Genomic DNA, 19,185 nt, shown 5'->3' with positions numbered 1-19,185 from the left:
AAGCTCAAGATTTTTTTGGGCTGATTAATGAGGTACTGAATTTGAACTTCAAATCGGGCACCTGCTTTATTCATATACGTGCTTCCTGTTGAGGTTTAATTTTTGTGACAGGAGCACTGTGCAAGAAAATATCCTGCCCTGCATATTTATCCAAGAAGGCTCCACCCTTGCAACACAATTCTGTTCCACCGTGGATTGCAGAAGTTTTGACATTTTCGCGGTACACCCTACTTTTCACCTGTTTTTGGATCACACACCAGATTTGGCTGCTCTTTGCAAATATCGGGAAGTGGTGTTTTTTTGTGTTATTTTTACACAGGAAAGCCTACTCTGCATATTATTAGTGTTAGTTGTTGCTCCCATTTGTGGCGATTTTTTTGCAGAAGCTATGCCTGGAAAACTGGCGATATCGGATGTTTTCACTAGTTTGAGAATGGAATGATGATTTTAAATCACTGAAAATCAGATTTAATGAACAATTATAATTTAAAAAACGTTTGAAATTCACTGAAAAATTCATAGGTTTCAGGCACGTTTTAGTTAGAAATTAGCATTTAAAAAAACCTTAGACATTCACTGCAAAAACATAGGTTTCAGGGATGTTATAGTTAGAAATGTACATTTAAAAAACATTTGAAATTCACTGAAAAAAATCATAGGTTTCAGGGACGTTATAGGTAGTTGGACATTTCATTCGTACAAAACCATAGAAATTCCGCTGTTATAGTTAGTTGTGCTAACTATATCCCGCGCCCCCGCAATGCATTGCTGATGACGTCATATATCACATCATTCATGACATTGCCACCCCAACCAAAAACGTGCCACAGGGTGCGTTTAGACAGTGGTGAAGGGAGGGGACGGGGCCTGTGGTGACGTGTGCAAACATGCTCTGTGGTGCGTTTTACGTTGGGGAAATAATTCCCTTTCAATCCTGAGACCCTGGGGGCCAACTAGTCCACCAGGTGCTTCCAGTAAGCACCACTGTGCTGTGTTGCAGAGAGGTGGTCCAGGCCGTGCCAATTTTCTCTGCAACACAGCTCTGTGGTGCTAACTAGATATACCTGATGGGCTACTTGTACCCAAGGGACACTGAGGATTCAAGGGAGCTTTATCCCCCAAATTAAAACCGCACACGTCAGCTCAAAACCCCCTCCCTTCACCAGTGTTCAAACGCGCCTTGTGGCGCGTTTTAAGAGGTAGTTTTAATCCCCCTGCCCTATTATATACTAGTGGCCTACAGAGGAGGTTATGCTAATAACAGGGGTACTCTAATGCATAGTGTTCCCTAGTGTATGTAGGTGTTTTAACTGTATTCTAAGTGTCTTTTAGCATAGCACTGGCTCTAGGACTGGTTAGTCAGAGTCAGTTATCACCAGTACCTATCTGAAAAAGTTGAGGGTACAGGATGATTTTGCAACAAGGCCTCTTTCTGCCCCTCTGTTTGTTCTTTCTGCACGTCTTCCTTCTTTCTGCACTTTTCTTCGTGTTTGAGGACTTCTGTTGCTTCTTTCCGCATTTATTTTTCTTCTTTCTGTGTGTGTTTTCTTCTTTCTTCACATGTCCTACCTCTGTAGGCATAGTTAGAAACTAGCATTTAAAAAAGCTTTGAAATTCACTTAAAAAACAATAGGTTTCAGTTACGTTAAAGTTAAAAATTAGCATTTAAAAAACCTTTGAAATTCACTGAAAAAACCATAGGTTTCAGGCACGTTATGATCAGGAATTAGCATTTAAAAAACATTAGATTTGAGATGTCATCAGTGATGTCATGAGTGATGTCACTGACCATGTCATGAGTGATGTAATATATGACGTCATCAGCAGTGCTTTGCGGGCGCACGAGTTATAGTTAGCTGAACTAACTATAACGGTGGAATTTCAATGGTTTTGAACGAGTGAAATGTCCAGCTAACTATAACACCCCCGAAACCTATGTTTTTTCTGTGAATTTCTAAGGTTTTTTAAATGCAAATACCTAACTATATTGTGCCTGAAACCTATGGTTTTTTCAATGAATATATATATGAATATACCAGCTATATATCCATACACAACAAAGTTCAGTAGACATGCTGTCAGAGCAGTATAATACACACCACAAAATGAAAGGGCAGTTGTTTATTCACATATGTTAATGTTAAGCCGTACTTTTTGAGCGCACGGCTACCCCAAGAGGGTGTCCCGGCGCTTTAGCAAAGAGGCCTGAAAAAAACCAAGAAACCAGAGGCAGACACGCTACAGTCACTTAGTGAAGAGCAAAGTCTTCAGCTCCTTCCTAAAAGCCAGGAGGTTATTCGCTTTCCGGAGAGAGAGAGGGAGCCCGTTCCACAAGCAGGCTGCCACATATTGGAAGGATCGGCCGCCCATCCAGGCACGTTTGACCGCAGGCACCTCCATTTTGGCCAAGTCAGCTGACCGCAGCGTCCTCCGTGGCACATAGAAAGCAATACGCTTCCTAAGATAGTTGGGGCCAACAGAATAAAGGGCTTTAAACGCCAATGTCAGGAGTTTAAATCTGATTCTGCCAGAAATCGGTAGCCAGTGCAGCCTAGCTAGCAACGATGAGGCACTGGCTCTCCTAGGCAGGCCGAAGATGGCTCTGGCCGCCGAATTCTGGACGATTTGCAGTCTGGATAACACGTAACGCGTTTCAGTTGCCAAGAAGCCTTGGTCACATGTAAAATCACCACCACTGTCGTGCATAAAGAAATGCATGATCAACATAGACAAAGGACTTAGTAGAGGATTTAACATTTCAGCCATATTAGAATGGTGAACATAACCAAGTCAGAGCAAGTATTTAAAGCACACATGGTGCATCACAGTCATGTATTCAATTGTTAATACACAATCTAAAAGCAGTAAGTAAAGATCAATATAGTGTCTGTCCATCGTTAACACCTGGCACAGTAGTCCTGATATGTGACGGCATAGTGTCCATCCCCTGACAGGATTAACCAGCCCAGACAATTTACCACAAATAAGCCAACTTGGTACTCAATGGCTAGTGTTGCAAGACACTAAAAACAGTAATCCTAAAATCATGAAGGCATAGTGCCTGAAGGTAACTGTGTGGAAGCGTGTTGCCCCTGAAGTTGGGCAGACAAGTTTGGTACGTATCCCAGAATATTAAGTTTAGGCCTGGATTCCAACCTTATTCCACAGACCTAGAGTCAGCAGCACTGGCTGTTAGACCATGTCTCTGATACTGGAAGGGTTGGTATACACCAGGTGCAATATTAACAACGTATTCTGTACTCCAGACCTCTGAATGAAGCTGATGCAATAATACTTACATTTCTGGTTGTTCCGAGCTGCCCACTGTTTTTTCTCCACTGCACAAGTTCCACCAGGTGTTACCTTACAACATGTATCCATGGATAAAAGTGGGCTAGCTCATGTGTGCAACTGAATTAAGATTAAAGGCAGAAGCAGTATGACGGCCATTACATTTGTACCATATTATCAGTTATTTTTTGCATGTGGTGGCTACCTTCTGCGTAGCAGGAGCTGCTAAGATAAACTTAATTGCCAGCTGTTTCCTCTTCCAAATCTTATTCCCTTGGCCCCAGGCCCTAAGATTCAACACTGATCTTGCCTCATGTGTATCTCTCCCGATGCCACCAAATGACTGTGCCTGCCATTCTCTCTCTTTCAATCTGATTCTTGTTGCTACTCTCTCTAACCGTCGGTCAATTTGTCTTTTTGCTGATGGTCTTCAATATCATTTTCCTATGCACATAATAGGCACTTAGAGACACATTTAGGGGCATATTTACAATTACTGGCGCATCCCTGCAAATTGGCAGGGATGTGCCAGTAATTGTGCGCCATGCCTCCGCCACCCATGATGCGCCGCATTTACAATGCTTCAGAAAAGGGGGTGGTGATGAACAGAGTGTCTGAATTAAGCAGACCACTCTTACCCAGTCCAAAGATCAGGGCACAAAAGTGACGCAACGGTGGCGCAAAAGAGGTGCAAGGGGCTTGTAAATCTGCCCCCTGGGGTTTATTAATATCCCTTCTGCATTAGTACAAGTAAATTCTATCTTATAGATATTGTAATAAGGTATCTGACACGTTTGTGATGGAATAACTACCCCCAAACTCTAAACAAGTCCCTCAGTAGGCACTGTATAGTTCTTAACTGTGGTTGATAAAATGCTATGAATTGTAATGTCTACCTTTCATGATAAAATGGGAATACCTGTGAGGAACCAAAAATGCACTCAGCAGTCTTGCCTCCCTCTCAGTGGACTCTTCTTACCTGCCAAGGTTTGAAGTTGCTAAGATCAGTGCATGTGTTATTGAAGAAGGGTCCTTGACCTGATACACAGGAATCCATGTCCTTGAGTGCGTGTGCTGCAGTGAAGACTGCATTATAAATATTGTAGCTGGTTTTCAGGTCTGGTCTAGCAAAGTTCGGATTCTGGAGCGTTTTGAGGACTTCTGCACCAGAACACTGTGTTCTGTTCACTTCATCTCTACTTTCAAGCGTTAGGCTTGTCCACTGGCATCCAAATGCCTCTTGCCAAAATGGTTTCATAAATATGTCATTGGGAGTAGCAGATGGATGAAGGCTCAAAAGGAAGTCTTTGAACCCTGACATCTCTCTTTCTTGAGTTCCAAGGCGAAATGTGCCACTCAACATGTTGACAACCTCCTTTGTGGCAGAAATGACAACAAATAACAAGTTCTCAGCATCAATCCAAACCTTGCCAGTGAGATTGTGTCTTGAAAGTTCATTTATCACAGGACTTCTATATGGTTCAGTGGCATACATTATAATGACATTGGCCGACGACTTTCTGATGACTTCTGTGATCGCTTTGATTTTTATAAGTGATGTAACAAGTGGGATTATCTCATGGAATGCAATGCAAACTCCAGACTTTTGGAACTCTTCCTTTATTATCCCAGAACCCACTTCACCAAAGTCATTATCCGTAGAAAGAATCCCAACCCAGGTCCAATCAAAGTTCACCACAAATTGAGAAATTCCAAGTGCATGAGTTCTTTGGCTAGGAATAGTTCTGAAGAAGGATGGAAACTGGAGCTTGTCACTCAACAGTGGGCTGGTTGCATAATAACTGACCTGGAAAAGCCAAAAATGCACAGTTTTATGGTAATGACCAAGGATCATATTAAAGTGCTACAGATAGCATCCACACCAGCAGCATCATGTATAAAGTCCTCATGGCCTGCACCCCCACTTATCTTGCAGACAAGCTCACCATCTCTGTTGGCCCCTGGCAAATCCAGGGCCAGGGTACCATCAGGCTACAAACTAACAAGTGTAAAAAGAAAAAAAGGCACCTGTCTTTTTCTGTCCATGCTACCAGCATCTGGAACAACATCCTCGTGTCCACCAAGGATGCCCAAATTTCAGAAGGAGTTGAAAAATCACCTCCTTAAAGGTCACCTCATCTCAATCCATTAACCATCCACAACCCATGTACCTTCCCTATCATTCATTGACTATATGCTTGTCTTTGAACCTTTACAGTGTTCCACTGCCTTTTTGGCTAGGTTTGTGCCATTGAAATACCATATACATACATCCAAGCATACATAAATACATGCATGCATACATAACTACATACAAATATACATGTATACATACATACATACATACAAACATACATACAAGCATACATACATACATACGTACATAGTATCTCATGCAAGGGCACGTTCGGTGACTGCATGTCACAAAAATCAATGTAGCTAAGTGGCTTACCAATTTCGATACACAGCTCACATTCCCAGTTGCTTATATTAGTAAATTCCCCAAGTGTAATTACTCTGAATGCAAGAATTGTGATTTCAATAACTGCACAAAGACTAAGCTACATGTAGAAGCACTATGAAAGACATATTTAAAATGTGCGTGGCCTGTTGCTGACAAACTGGGGCAGAGTGGTGGTGCCTCTGCTGTCATGGGCACTTGGAAGCACACCTATCATAATTACACATTTCCAACAAGTCAATTCGAGTTTTCACTGAAAGTAGAGTCAGCACTTTCAAGCAAAAGAAACAATTCTAGTTAGTCCATCATGTCATGGTGATAGGAGGGGAGCGGCTGGTCTTGGATTTTGTAACCCAAAATAAAAACCCCAAAAGTGGGGATTTGTATTTTGGAAAATGAAAAAAGCAACATTTCTGACAAGCTCATTGTACTGCTGCAAACAAACTGTACTTTATTAAAGAGGCCCAAATTGGCTGGAACAGGTATCTTGGGTTGCTAGTCTTAAAGGTCAGAAAGGACCATGCTTAGCAGTTCAAGGTGTAATGCTCCCCAAAGGCTAGTGCCATCCACTCCCATGACATCAATGTCCTCTCCTACGCTGCCCACACTCACCTCACACTGTTCCTCTTGATCAAGATCCCCATCACCTCGAACAAGTTTACTGCCTGCATGACCTAAGTGATCGACTGTTCAGTTTATAGTTAATTGCGCAGTTAATTAAAACCAATGCAATACAGTACACAATAAGAAAGTTAAAATGCTCATAAAAAAAACTTGCGTTTAGGATCAATTCTATACTATAGCGCCAAGACGCCCAAGGGTATTCGCTGCGCTCTATAAATCTCAACAAATAAAATAAATAAATAAATATGCATAAGCTATTCAACATAAAAAAAATATATTTTGCCTGCCGCCCACAATAGGCCATTCTATACTTCTCATCCACTTTGTAGGCCTGTTAGTCTATTCGTATTTCCCGTAAAATTCATTAAAGTTTACAACATAGATGATTCATCAATGTAAATTAAATCATATGTCCTGTTGGTAGATTGTTCATGAGTCAGTTTTTGGTAGTTTTTTTTCCACTGCTTTTAAAAATTTCACGAAGCTGTAGCTCAGCTGAGGGTCCTGTGCTGAGAAGCAGGTTAGCACTGCACTCCTTCGTGTGTGTACACCCTGTAGAATAAAATGGCGTTTCAGCAGGAGCTTCCTTTCTTCTTGCAGTTCTTTACACGAGCATAGCAGATGCATCATGTCTTCAGCCCCAATGCCACATAGCCTGCATAGTATTCCTGCTTTCGATCTCAGCCAGTGAGGGAGGTGTAGGATGCATGGTAGCAGGCCCAGTCTGTATCTTAAAAAGGACAGTTTTTTTTTTTTCGTATAGCCTAGACCGAGATAAGGCTGGGGGGCTTGTGTCAGGTATGTGTTTAATACCATCCATGCATGAGATCTTTTTGATAAGGTGGCTTTATCCTCGACCCATGACTGAAGCTTGATCGATTTCTTCACCAATTTATTTAGAGATTTGTAATCTGCAGGGGACGCCCAGAGTTCTGCCAGCCCGGTGTTCACTATGCTCTTTTCCAGATATTTTGCTGCTGGTGAGTTTTGGGTCTGCTCTAGCTCTTTCCATAAATATTCGTTCAACGTTCCTTCAGTCGTTTTCCTTACTTTGTCCCATGAGCAGATATATGCCCCCTGTCGTGCCAAAAACTGTGACCGAATACCAAACTCCAATCTGATCTGTGCTGGGGAGGTTCGCTTTGGTAGGCTGAAGATGATTCTATATGCCGGCACGATTGCACTGTCAAGTGTTACGGCATCTCTGCCTCGGTGGGCCTCACTCCCATAGGTCAGCGTAGGTAGCAGTTTGGCACGTATAACATTCAGTAAAGGGGTCAACGAAGGGCCGGAGAGGTTGTTGTTTAGTGTTTTTAAAGAGATTGCCAGAGCGAGGCCTTTGCTTCTTATGCTGGCCCTTTGTTCGGTGAATTGGCCACCACTGTCAATTTTCACACCTAGATATTTGTACGACGACGTGTCTTTAATGCGGGTGTTAAGTGATCGACTGGATAATAACTAATTATCTGAAATGAAACATCGACAAAACGAAGTTGTGAACTTCAGCAAGAATATCTCACCGTGGGACACCCACCCGCACAATCCATGCCAAGATCCTTGAATGATCATCAACAGCAAACTCGGCATGACCGCACAAATCAAAGCCTTGACAGCCTCCTGCAACCGCACCCTGAAGATGCTGAGGAAAACTTTCATAAGGCTCCCACCAACACCCATACACTGGAATCAGCAGGCAACTCACCAAAACATTTCAGATATCTACTGCTACAATCACTCTCAACATCCCCTGCCACAGGCACATTACACCGCATCTCAAGGAACGGTTCCAACACTTCAACACACCTAGCCATCTCTACATTACATTGGCACTGCATACCTCAAAAGCTGTATCTCCTTTCAAAAACCCACTACAAGCACACATTCCATGCATAAACAGAACCAGAACCAACAGGCAGACCTTCACCTACATCATTTCTAATGCATTGAATGGCCTGCTGTTACATTATAGCGCCTCCTACTTAATTCTTGAGTTCCGCAAGAAGCTAAAGTCCTGGATCTTTGATTAGTCCCTCCAGTCACCGTAGGAGAGGCTCCACCACACCTGTTCAATGCCAGGATACCTTCTCTCGTTATAGCTCGCTCTACTAATCCTCATAGAATAACATATTGCTGCAGGACTAAAGTTGAAATGGCTTAGCCTAATTTGAGGTGACATGGTGTGGAAATAAATGATGGGTTGTTATGCAGCCAGAGTCATTACCACTGACTCAGATTAATTTAGGCATTGTATGCATCACTTTTTATATTCTTCTCATTTTTGTATTTTTCATTGTGACAGATTTCAGAAGCAAATGGGAGAGACAGAGGGCCAGATGCATCAAAGGGTTTTGCCCAATCTGTGTCTATGGGAAAATGTGGCCATGCATATGGCCCAGAGTTTTTAGCTCTATCTGGAGGCAGGATGACATAACAATAGTGGACTTAGAGTGGGATTTCAAAGATATATCAGGTAGGAGAATAGAGGTTGTAAGAATGTTGTTTAACGGGTAGACAGGTTTGCACTTCCATCTGAAACACAGCAATTACCCCACTTCTAAATGAAGCAGAAGAACAAAGAGCAGGGTGTGTGGGGAATCTGCAAACATTTGGCAGTCAATATTACTACCCAGCTTAATATTAGAACCATAATCTACATTTCATTAACTAGTGAGACGAGAAGGCCTCAGTGCTCTATAAATATAAGTATTGGAAAAACCCTTGTGTTGAAACCCCCACATATGATATGGAAGCCAAATATTCTCTGTAAAGAAAGAACACAGATGTGACACTACATATTCGATGATGTGTTCAAAAGCTAATATAATACTTGTGCTCTCACCATGCATAATATAAATTGCACCCTACATTTATCCTCATTGTACAACAAATGAGAAGGATCAAGGCACACAGGTCTTGCACCTGTCCACACAGAGTAAGAAACATAACACACAGGGGTGCAGCTAACCATCTACACCTCTAAATGGGAATTGCTTTCCAAAATAAACAGGAGCAGCAATGGTTCAGCACTCAAACTCCAAGGTCAATTATTTACACACTATAAGTTTTCATACCATGAAGCATATTTCGGGATAATAAATCATGATCGTCTCAATAAACAGATGTGAATGTAGTTTCTTCTTCCAAAAAGTCTTCATTCATCATCTTTTCCTTAAAATCACAGCACACGAGCATACTTTCCCTTTCTGTACCCATTTATTCCTTTCTCCGTCTTGATTAACCCTGGGCGGAGTGGGTGTAGTGGGGCTATGTGAAGCACCACGAAGTGGGGGGAAATCTACGCCCACCCACACACTTCACATAGCCCCACTACGCGCCGCCCGCCTCCCTCCCGCCCTCTTCTAAAATGCCCTTCAAATCATTTAAAACATTGTAAAACTAAATAAAATGACTTACCTGAGATGCGGCGTCAAAGGGCTCCCTCGTCCTAGTTTCTCGGTGACTTCTTCCTGACAAATGCGCATGCGCGGGCGCCCGTGCATGCACATTTCTTGCAAGAAATACGCCTGCGTGGGCTCATGCGCATTTGTCAGGAAGAAGTCGGCGAGAAACCAGGTAGAGGGAGCCCCTGGACGCCGCATCTCAGGTAAGTCGTTTTAATTAGTTTTACAATGTTTTAAATGATTTTGGGCATTTAGAAGAGGGCGGGAGGCGGGTAGCAGGCAACTTCGCTCCGCCATGGCGTGTGCGTAGTGTTGCCTACTACGCCTACTTTGCGAATCGCGAAGTAGGCAACACTACGCACACTCCATGGACGGAGGGGAGAGCTATGCCCACCCTTAGTCTTGATCTTGGTAAATGCCTGATGATGAAAAATTATATCTTGTGCCCACCAGCATCAACCACTGCCACAAATTAAGCAAGGTCATCTTTTTATTTTGTTTCCTTATCTGTGCTTACATAAAATTAGGGTTGGGCGATAAATTCCACACCCATGGCAGAGTTGGCAGAGTTTTGACCGATCTGCGTTCTTCATGCAATGCGGCTCTTTCCAGCCAAATTCCGCCAAACGGTGCGTGGAAGAGTTTTTTCGCACATGTGGGTCGCCAACGGTAAATTGGTGAGCACAAGTAAGAATTGGAGTTCAGTAGCATGATTTTAGGGTTCTACTAGGGCACACGTCCAGATTTCCTCAACGAGGGTGGTTGAGACCATTTGCGGTGAGAAAGCTTTAGCTTGAGTAGGAAATCAACTCGAGCTACAGCAAAGAAGCAGGGCCCTCTGGAGCACGTGTGGTGCAGTTTGCACTGATTTTGCAGTGAGGAACAAGCTCTTGATGCTAAAAATCAGTGCAAGCAGAGTAACGTGCCGATTTGTGCCTGTTCACGGAACTCCGTGGAATCTCGTGGAGTTTTTATGTAACAACACCACCAATAAAACCACCAATACCACCACCACCAATACGCCCTTCTCTTCTTTTTCTCTGTGTTTGTGCAAAGGAAATGACTAGCCAAAAATATCCTCAATATAAATATAATCCTTATACTTCTGACTTTAGTGCAACAGGCTCAACCACATCACATCCAGTTTCCAATTATACAGGCCCAACTGTACCTGTGGTTGTCTGGAGAGCCCCAGCAGTCGGGCCATAGGGATGGATCGGGTTGAGGTGGAATCTCCTACAATGGCTGACAATGGTGGTTGGCTCCGGCAGCGGTAGTTTGGCGTGGGCTCCTGCTTTCCTGTCAGCATCCACATGGATCCCTTGAGGAGTCGCTCCATTGACAGGCATGTGTCATAGAGGAGGAACCCCAGGGTGGCATTTGGCAGCAGTTTCTGCTCTCGGTTGATCTCATTGACTGTGAAAGCCAATGCCTGCGCCCAAACGTAGCTGGGGATATAAAATCTGTGGGATCGAGTTTAAAATGTTGAAAAAGATTTGTTAAATTGAGGGATCAACAAAGGATATTTATTTAAAGTACTGATACAAAATACAGTCATAGAAATTTGAGACAGGAGGAAATCCAGAGATATTCATAGGAAGTGGTATGTGTGGTGCATAACTGCTCTTCCACCTCTATGGGCATTGATGCCATGAGTAATGAAGCATACTACCACATAATTTCACTCAAATATCAGGAATCTCTAGGCTAGTGGTCTTCAATCTATGGGGCAGGTCATGGACTATTTGGGGGAACGATTTAATGTCAAGGAGAAACGAGACTCTGGCAAAAAGGAGCACTTAGAATACTCCCCTGATGAATGCTGAAAAATAGTGACCAAATGGGGTCTGATCCCTCTGTCTATTTATCTTACACATGGGGTTGGTAGTAGATAGGAAAGGAGGGTCCCAAAACAAACCATAGGGACCCACCCACTCCCTTTCTGATAAAGGATAGAAGGCATTTTAAGGTGAAATGCCAACCAATGAGCATTTTAAACAGCTAACTGGACATCACAAAACTGTTCAACATTTTAATTATGTTCATAGAACCAATCCGGTTTGCACAAACACCTTTACTTAATTCTGCTATTTCAGCCCACAGCGCACTGCATTTTGGGGCTTGTAGTTTTTTGTTTAACTATGTAAGTGTGGGATCAAAAATGCCAGCATTCAAAGTGCGTTTGGCTAAAACCTCCTAGCTCGCTGAAGGTGTCACACAACACCAATAGGGTATGTGAGAAAATATATGGCAAGAAAGAATTTTCATATTTGTCAAAACGTCTTGGTCGCTACATAAAACCCTTCACATATTTTGGCCCTTTCAATACGTTATCTTTTTAATATTATGGGATTTATTGTAAGCAAACAAGTAATACATTACTTGTTTGGGGTATATTTATAAAATGTCCCTCCACCCACATTTTTCACTGAAAGGTTTTACTTGCATGCTTGTTTTACAGTGAATGTGTTCATTGTAATGAATTGAAAATCTGTCTTCAGAATTCTTGCAAATTTACATTTATTAGAATGAAAGTTTTAAATATGTTTTTCATTTTCAGGCAAGGGCCCAATAAAATTATTTTATATAAAGGTGCCCAGCATTAAAAAGCTTGAAGACTATTTCTCTATCCTGAAAGAGTTTGGGTTTTTTTTTTCAATTTTCTTTTACTACACTTGTCTTCCGGTTAGTGTGCGGCACCGGAAGTTAATTCTGTATACTGGCACTCATGACAGCCTGCCATATTGTGTGTCTCATTTTCCTATGAGAGCAACAAGAGAGGATTTAATAATTCAACATACATTAAAAATAAATAATTCTGGCCTCCCACGCCATTCATCTAGCTTTAGATGGCCTGGAATCGCCTACATTGTAACACTTGTTGGAGTGTGATGTCAATAGTTGTTTTGGTATGGTCATTTGCAGCGCTGACAGGGGCTATTTATGAGGCAAGCTGCAGCCGTCTCCTGAGTCCTGACGAGGGCTCTGGTACTTACTTTTTTACAAATTAAGCATTGCCTCAGACTTACCCCTACTTACTTGTATAAGCTGAGAGTCCTCCACGTTGAAAACCTTTTACCTTTCAACAAATGTTGTCAAACCAAACAAGAATTGTTCACAATAAATGTTTGCATGACTTTTACAGCACATTTCTACGGGTAAGCTGGGAAGTCAGAGTGGGTAGGGGTAATACTCAACTAATAATAGTAATAAGCAAAAAGCCTTGAAACTAAATAGTTACTTGTTCATAATTATACTTTGCTGCAGAGTATTTTGACCCTACAGTGGCACTGAGCTTGACACGCTAACAAGCTTTTCAATTTTCCTCTCGGTTGGAAACTATTTCCCATAAAGTGTCCAATTAGTTTTACTCTTCTTCATCTGCAGATGCCTCTGAGAGACACTCTATTGATATTGGGAGTATCTGAGCCTCATTGTTAGGGGCAGGGAAACTCCTTACACATCTTTCCTGATGAAGCTGCCAAAAATGTTCAGGGTGGCGAAACATGTCATATTTATATGACTCAGTTTTTTAATCTTGCACTGACTGAAATTTGATTAAAAACAGGTCTGACTATTCAAACTAGGCAATTTTGCTTCCTTACTTTCTACATTTGTTCAATCCTACATACTAACTAAAGCTGAGTGATGATAATTTCTTATTGTAGATCACAATATTTTAGGGCTAGGGAAAGCTATATGTTGCAGTAATGAGGCAGCTTATCAGCATTTCACTATTAGATAGAGACAGCGCTGGGAGGTAGACAATTTCCAGTGCCACACTTACCACATGACATTGGTGGTTCTGATGAAGAAGAAACTTTATTGCATGATTTAAAAAAACGTTGCAAATTACACGAAATTAAAAGTGTTGCACGTTATTAAAAGATAAAAATCCCCAATACTTGCAGCGGGTCCCCGAACCCCCCTTTCCAGAGCGTCGTTGTTTCCCTTTATCAGACCCGTTTGTATTGACCCTTTGAAGCATTAGAGGTAAGAACCAGAATTTAAAAATCGAGTCCCGGTAGTGTGCCCCTCTTTGCAGTTTTTGGTCTCTCTGAAAGTTATTTTTCTTTTGACTGGAGACCTGCAGGGTGTTTCTGCCATTTGTTTTTCAGGAAGAGGTTGCTGTTGGTAAGTCCCCTCCCCTAGGCCCTTATTTATGAGGCCTTGCGTCAGTTTTGCGCCGCCGGTGCGTCACTTTTTGTGACGCACCAGCGGCGTACAAAATGCGCCTTGTTGCGCCATATTTAAAAAGTGACGCATCTAGGTAGATGCGTCACTTTTTACACCCCTGCGCCACATTATACCTGCGTCAGGTATAATGTATGCAGAGGGGGCGTTCTCCCGCAAAAAGCCTCGTAATAGTGACGCAGTGAAATCTATGAGATTTCACTGCGTCATTTTTAGGATGCTGTTGCGTCAAAATCTTGCGCCTGCCTCACAGCAGGCGTAAGACTGACGCAAACCCTTTCACATGGGGCTTTCCCCATGTGAAAGGACGCATTGCTGGAGTTGCGTCCGTTTTGTGACACACTCCAGCAATGCGTCACTTATGCGCTTACAGATGCGTCAGTAATACTGACGTATCTGTAAGTCCTTGCGACATGATGCATCATACATTAAATATGACGCATCATTGGTGTCACAAGGAGTGCGCAGTGAAAAGTGACGCATCGCTGTTTTCACGCAGCGATGCGTCACTTTTCATAAATGAGGCCCCTAGTTTTTTGCAGCTTGATCCATAAATCTCACAAGAGCACAATTTAGGCTGGTGTTCCGTGGGTCAAAGCAGGCTAGTACTGCGGCCCTGCACGATCTGACCTCGTTGATGTTCCATCCTCTCCGTAACAGGGACCTTCTTTCCTTCAGCAAACTTGGACACAGGCAAATGATGTGAGTTATGTCTTCCCTATGGTTTCCACAAAGGTGACATTGTTGCTGGACTTGTTCTCTTTTCCATTTGGGAACATGGCAGGACAAATCTATCACTCCCATTCTTAGTTTTAAGAAGCAGAGTTTGGTGCGAGCGGTGAACAGAAAAGTTATATACCCCTGAGGCGTCAGCTAGTCGTACAATCTAAGAGTCATCAAATCGTGGCTTCTTTGTTCAAGACATGCCTTATCATTTAGTGAAGATAATTTTTTTGCACTGATTTTTCCTAGCCTTTTAAATTCATTGTGGCTGACTTGTAAGTCCCAAACTTTCTTCAGGCCTTAAGTTTTTAGGCCTCTTTCCCAATAATCATGCCCCACCCACCATCGTTTCGCATGCAGGTTTGACCATAGGTGTTGCGCTAAGCTGCCTTCTTTTGACGACCTCAGTTTGTGACAACACATTAAGAAGCCCAACAGTCTTGGCAGTGATTGATTGCAGATGCCCAGTTCCAGCCTGATTTGGGCAGGTGACGTGTAAGTTGGTAACTGAAACACTGTTCTGAAGATTTTCAGAATTTTTTTATCCAATTGACCACTGTCAAGCCCTTTTAGCACCTTGCTTCCGTATGTTAATGTAGAAATGACTTTTGCCTGTGCTACCTGCAGTGTTGGAGCGAATGTTGGGCCAAGTAGCTTTTTGTGAATAGAACTGAGTGCATATGCTAGTGCTACTCCCTTTTTTCTTTGCTCTTCTAAGTGGGTTTTGTACCTGCCGTTATTGTCTAAGTGAACTCCTAACTACTTGTGGCACTTGGATTCCACGATGCTTTCAGAGTTTAGAACCCATGCCAGCTTCCTGGGCCTTCCTGGACGGACCGCCAAGATTTTCGTTTTCTTATTGTTTATTAGAAGGTCATTCTTTCTTGAATATTCGGCGGTTGCGTCCATGAGTCGTTGTAGACCAATCTTTGTGTTACTTAGGAGAACTACATCATCGGCGTATAGGAGGTTTGACAGCTGAAAGCTGGCTAGTTTGGGAGCCTGAGACTTTACCTTGTTTAGGGCTTCCGGGAAGTCTGATAAAAATAGATTAAAAAGTGTGGGGGCCGGGACACATCCTTGTTTCAGTCCTTTAGTAGTTGGGATTGAACGGGACAGTCTGGATCCATCACCGATCTTGATCCTGACCCATTTGTCCCAGTGCAGTAACTGTAGAGCTCTTAAAAGAGCATTTGGGATTTTCAGTCTAGTAAGCTTCTGCCAGAGCTTGGCCCTGTTTACATTATCGAATGCAGCTTTATAGTCTATGAATCCCATGTAGAATGGACAAGAGCTGGATACCGCCTGATCTATCAAACAGGAGAGAGTCATGAGATTAACCGAGGTACCTGTGTAGCTTGTGAAGCCAGTTTGGTTCGGAGGAATTACTGAGTGTTCGTTAGCCCAAGACCGAGTTGAGCAGAGTCCCTGCGAAGTACTTTGCTTCGTTATCAATAAGGGCGACCAGTCCTAGTTACCTGGAGATTTTTTGTCCCCACCTTTGAATATTGGTTCGAGAATTGAACCTTGCCACGAGGGCGGAATGATATTCTTTTTTAAGATAGAGGTGAAGAGTGGAGATAGCTTGGAGGCCCAGAAGGCCGGATCCTCCTTAAACAGAGCTGGGGGAATGCCTCCATGGCCTGGAGCTCCATCTCTCCGACCCTTCTTAATCTGTTTTTCAATTTGGTCCTCCGGGACTAGGCTTTGTTCGAAGCTGCTTGGGTGATTTAGTCTCACTAATTGCTTATCAGGTAAGTTGTATTGGTAGGGGGATTCTTCCATGGTTGGCAATTTAATTGGTTGCGCAGGTGGCAGAATCGTCACATTTGGAGCTTTGCAGCCCTCTTCTCCAGATCGCAGGTCAGCTGAGTTTTCTTGTTGGTCATTGAAGTGTGTGAGCAAGAAGGAATACCACTCAGACTCCAGTATGTTAGATTGGTGGTTCTGGAACCAGATTGTTTCTCAATCAAAGTGACTCCTCCCATGTTGGACTTGGCCCTTTTGTCAGGTTCACCCCAAAACTTTTTGCATTCTCCTAGCCTTTTTCTGTAACCTGGTGTTGGTGATTTTAGGCCTCTGAGCACTTTAGGACTGTGGCCCAGTGTAAATCAATCAATCAATCAATCACAACATTTATAAGGCGCGCTACTCACCCGGGAGGGTCTCAAGGCGCTGGGGGAGGGGTATGTTACTGCTCGAACAGCCAGGTCTTGAGCTGCTTCCTGAAGGAGAGATGGTCTTGGGTTTGCCGAAGGTGGGTGGGGAGGGAGTTCCAAGTCTTGGCTGCCAGGTAGGAGAAGGATCTTCCTCCGGTGGTGGCTCTGCGGATGCGCAGTACGGTGGCGAGTGTGTGGCTGGTCGATCGCAGCTGGTGGGTGGGCGTGTAGAAGGTCATGCGGTCGTTGAGGGACTTGGGGCCCCGGTCGTGGAGAGCCTTGTGTGCGTGGGTGAGGAGCCTGAACGTGATTCTCTTGCTGACTTGGAGCCAGTGTAGGTCTCTCAGGTGTCCGGTGATGTGGCTGTGTCGGGGGATGTCCAGGATGAGTCGTGCGGAGGCGTTCTGGATGCTTTGCAGTCTTCTCTGGAGTTTGGCTGTGATTCCGGCGTAGAGGGCGTTTCTGTAGTCCAGTCGGCTGGTGACGAGTGCCTGGGTGACGGTCTTCCTGGTTTCAGGGGGGATCCATCTGAAGATTTTGCGGAGCATGCGCAGGGTGTTGAAGCACGAGGAAGAGATGGCGTTGACTTGTCTAGTCATTGACAGGGAGGAGTCCAGGATGAAGCCCAGGTTGCGTGCATGGTCCGTTGGTTTGGGAGCGGTGCCCAGGGCCGGGGGCCACCAGGAGTCGTCCCAGGCGGAGGGTGATGATCCCAGGATGAGGACTTCCGTCTTGTCTGAGTTCAGTTTAAGGCAGCTGTTCCTCATCCAGTCGGCGACGTCTTGCATTCCTTCATGAAGGTTGTCTCTGGCGGTGGTGGGGTCGTTGGTGAGGGAGAGGATCAGCTGGGTGTCGTCGGCGTAGGAGATGATGTTGAGGTTGTGTTGGCTTGCGATGGCTGCGAGGGGGCTCATGTAGACGTTGAAGAGGGTCGGGCTGAGAGAGGATCCTTGAGGTACGCCGCAGATGACTTCGGTGGCCTCAGATCTGAACGGAGGGAGGCGGACTCTCTGGGTTTTTCCGGTGAGGAACGAGATGATCCATTCCAGTGCTTTCTCTCGGATTCCGATGTTGCTGAGGCGCTTCACTAGGGTGCGGTGGCAGACCGTGTCGAACGCTGGGGAGAGGTCCAGGAGGAGGAGGGCCGCTGTCTCCCCGTTGTCGATCAGGGTTCTGATGTCGTCGGTGGCTGCGATCAGGGCGGTCTCGGTGCTGTGGTTGGCCCGAAATCCAGACTGCGAGGGGTCGAGGGATCCGTTCGTCTCGAGGAAGGCGGCAAGCTGTTTGTTGACGGTCTTCTCGATGACTTTGGCTGGAAAAGGAAGGAGCGAGATGGGACGGTAGTTCTTGAGGTCAGTGGGGTCCGCCGTTGGTTTCTTTAGGAGGGCAGTCAGCTCGGCGTGCTTCCAGCTCTCCGGGAAGGTGGCGGTGTGGAAGGAGGAGTTGATGGTGTTTCGGAGATGGGGTGCGATGATGGTGTCGGCTTTGTTGAAGATGTGGTGTGGGCACGGGTCGGTTGGTGATCCGGAGTGGATGGAGTTCATCGTGCGGGTGGTGTCTTCGGTGCTGACCGGGGTCCAGTTGCAGAGGGTGGTGGTGGCGGGCGTTGGTTTGGTGGTAGGGTGCGTGGTCTGTGCGTCGAAGCTGTTGTGTATGTCGGCGATCTTGCGGTGGAAGAACGAGGCGAGTGAGTCGCAGAGGTCTTGCGAGGGAGTGATGTCGTCGTTTGCGGCGCTGGGGTTGGAGAACTCTTTGACGATGCTGAAGAGTTCCTTGCTGTCGTGGGCGTTGTTGTCCAGTCGTTCTTTGAGTGCTGTCTTCTTGGTGGTGCGGATCAGCTGATGGTGTTTGCGGGTGGCGTGCTTGAGGGCGGTCCTGTTGTCTGTGGTCTGGTCGAGCCGCCAGGCTTTCTCGAGGGTGCGGCAGTTCTTCCTGGATTCCTTGAGTTTGTCGGTGAACCAGGGGGTTTTCTTGCTGCCGGGTCTGCTGGGAGGGTTCTTTAGTGGTGCGAGGTCATCAGCGCAGGCGGTCAGCCACTTGGTGAGGTTGCTGGCTGCTTCGTTGGGGTCCATTGTGCTAGTGGGAGTGTTCTGGCTGAGGGAGGCGGTGAGCTGTTCGGCGGTGATCTTGCTCCAGCTGCAGCGGGGAACCTGTTGCGGGTGGTGGTGGGTCGTAGTTCTGCTGAAGCTGAAGTGGACGCAGCTGTGGTCGGTCCAGTGGAGTCCGGTGGCGTGGCTGAAGGAAACGTGCTTGCTGGATGAGAAGACAGGGTCAAGCGTGTGGCCGGCGTGAATGTCTGACAAAATATTGAAAACAAAAATATCGATATACA

General features: G+C 44.8%; 1 protein-coding gene across 1 annotated transcript in view; it reads right to left on the bottom strand.

The window, feature by feature from the left end:
• LOC147678453 (vomeronasal type-2 receptor 1-like) overlaps nt 1-16,479 on the bottom strand; it is a 35,650-nt gene extending 19,171 nt beyond the window's left edge. Inside the window, exons 1-4 of the mRNA XM_086945636.1 lie at nt 16,173-16,479; nt 15,458-16,004; nt 10,949-11,240; nt 4,271-5,098 (exon numbers count right to left, since the gene is read on the bottom strand). Coding sequence (XP_086801762.1) covers nt 4,271-5,098; nt 10,949-11,240; nt 15,458-16,004; nt 16,173-16,479 — 1,974 coding nt within the window. The remainder of the gene's footprint in view (nt 1-4,270; nt 5,099-10,948; nt 11,241-15,457; nt 16,005-16,172) is intronic.
• Nucleotides 16,480-19,185: the final 2,706 nt, after the last annotated feature.

The sequence above is a fragment of the Lissotriton vulgaris genome, chromosome 12 (genome assembly GCF_964263255.1).
Source record: "Lissotriton vulgaris chromosome 12, aLisVul1.2, whole genome shotgun sequence".
Classification (NCBI taxonomy): Eukaryota; Metazoa; Chordata; class Amphibia; order Caudata; family Salamandridae; genus Lissotriton; species Lissotriton vulgaris.
This window is presented reverse-complemented; position numbering and strand designations above follow the sequence as displayed.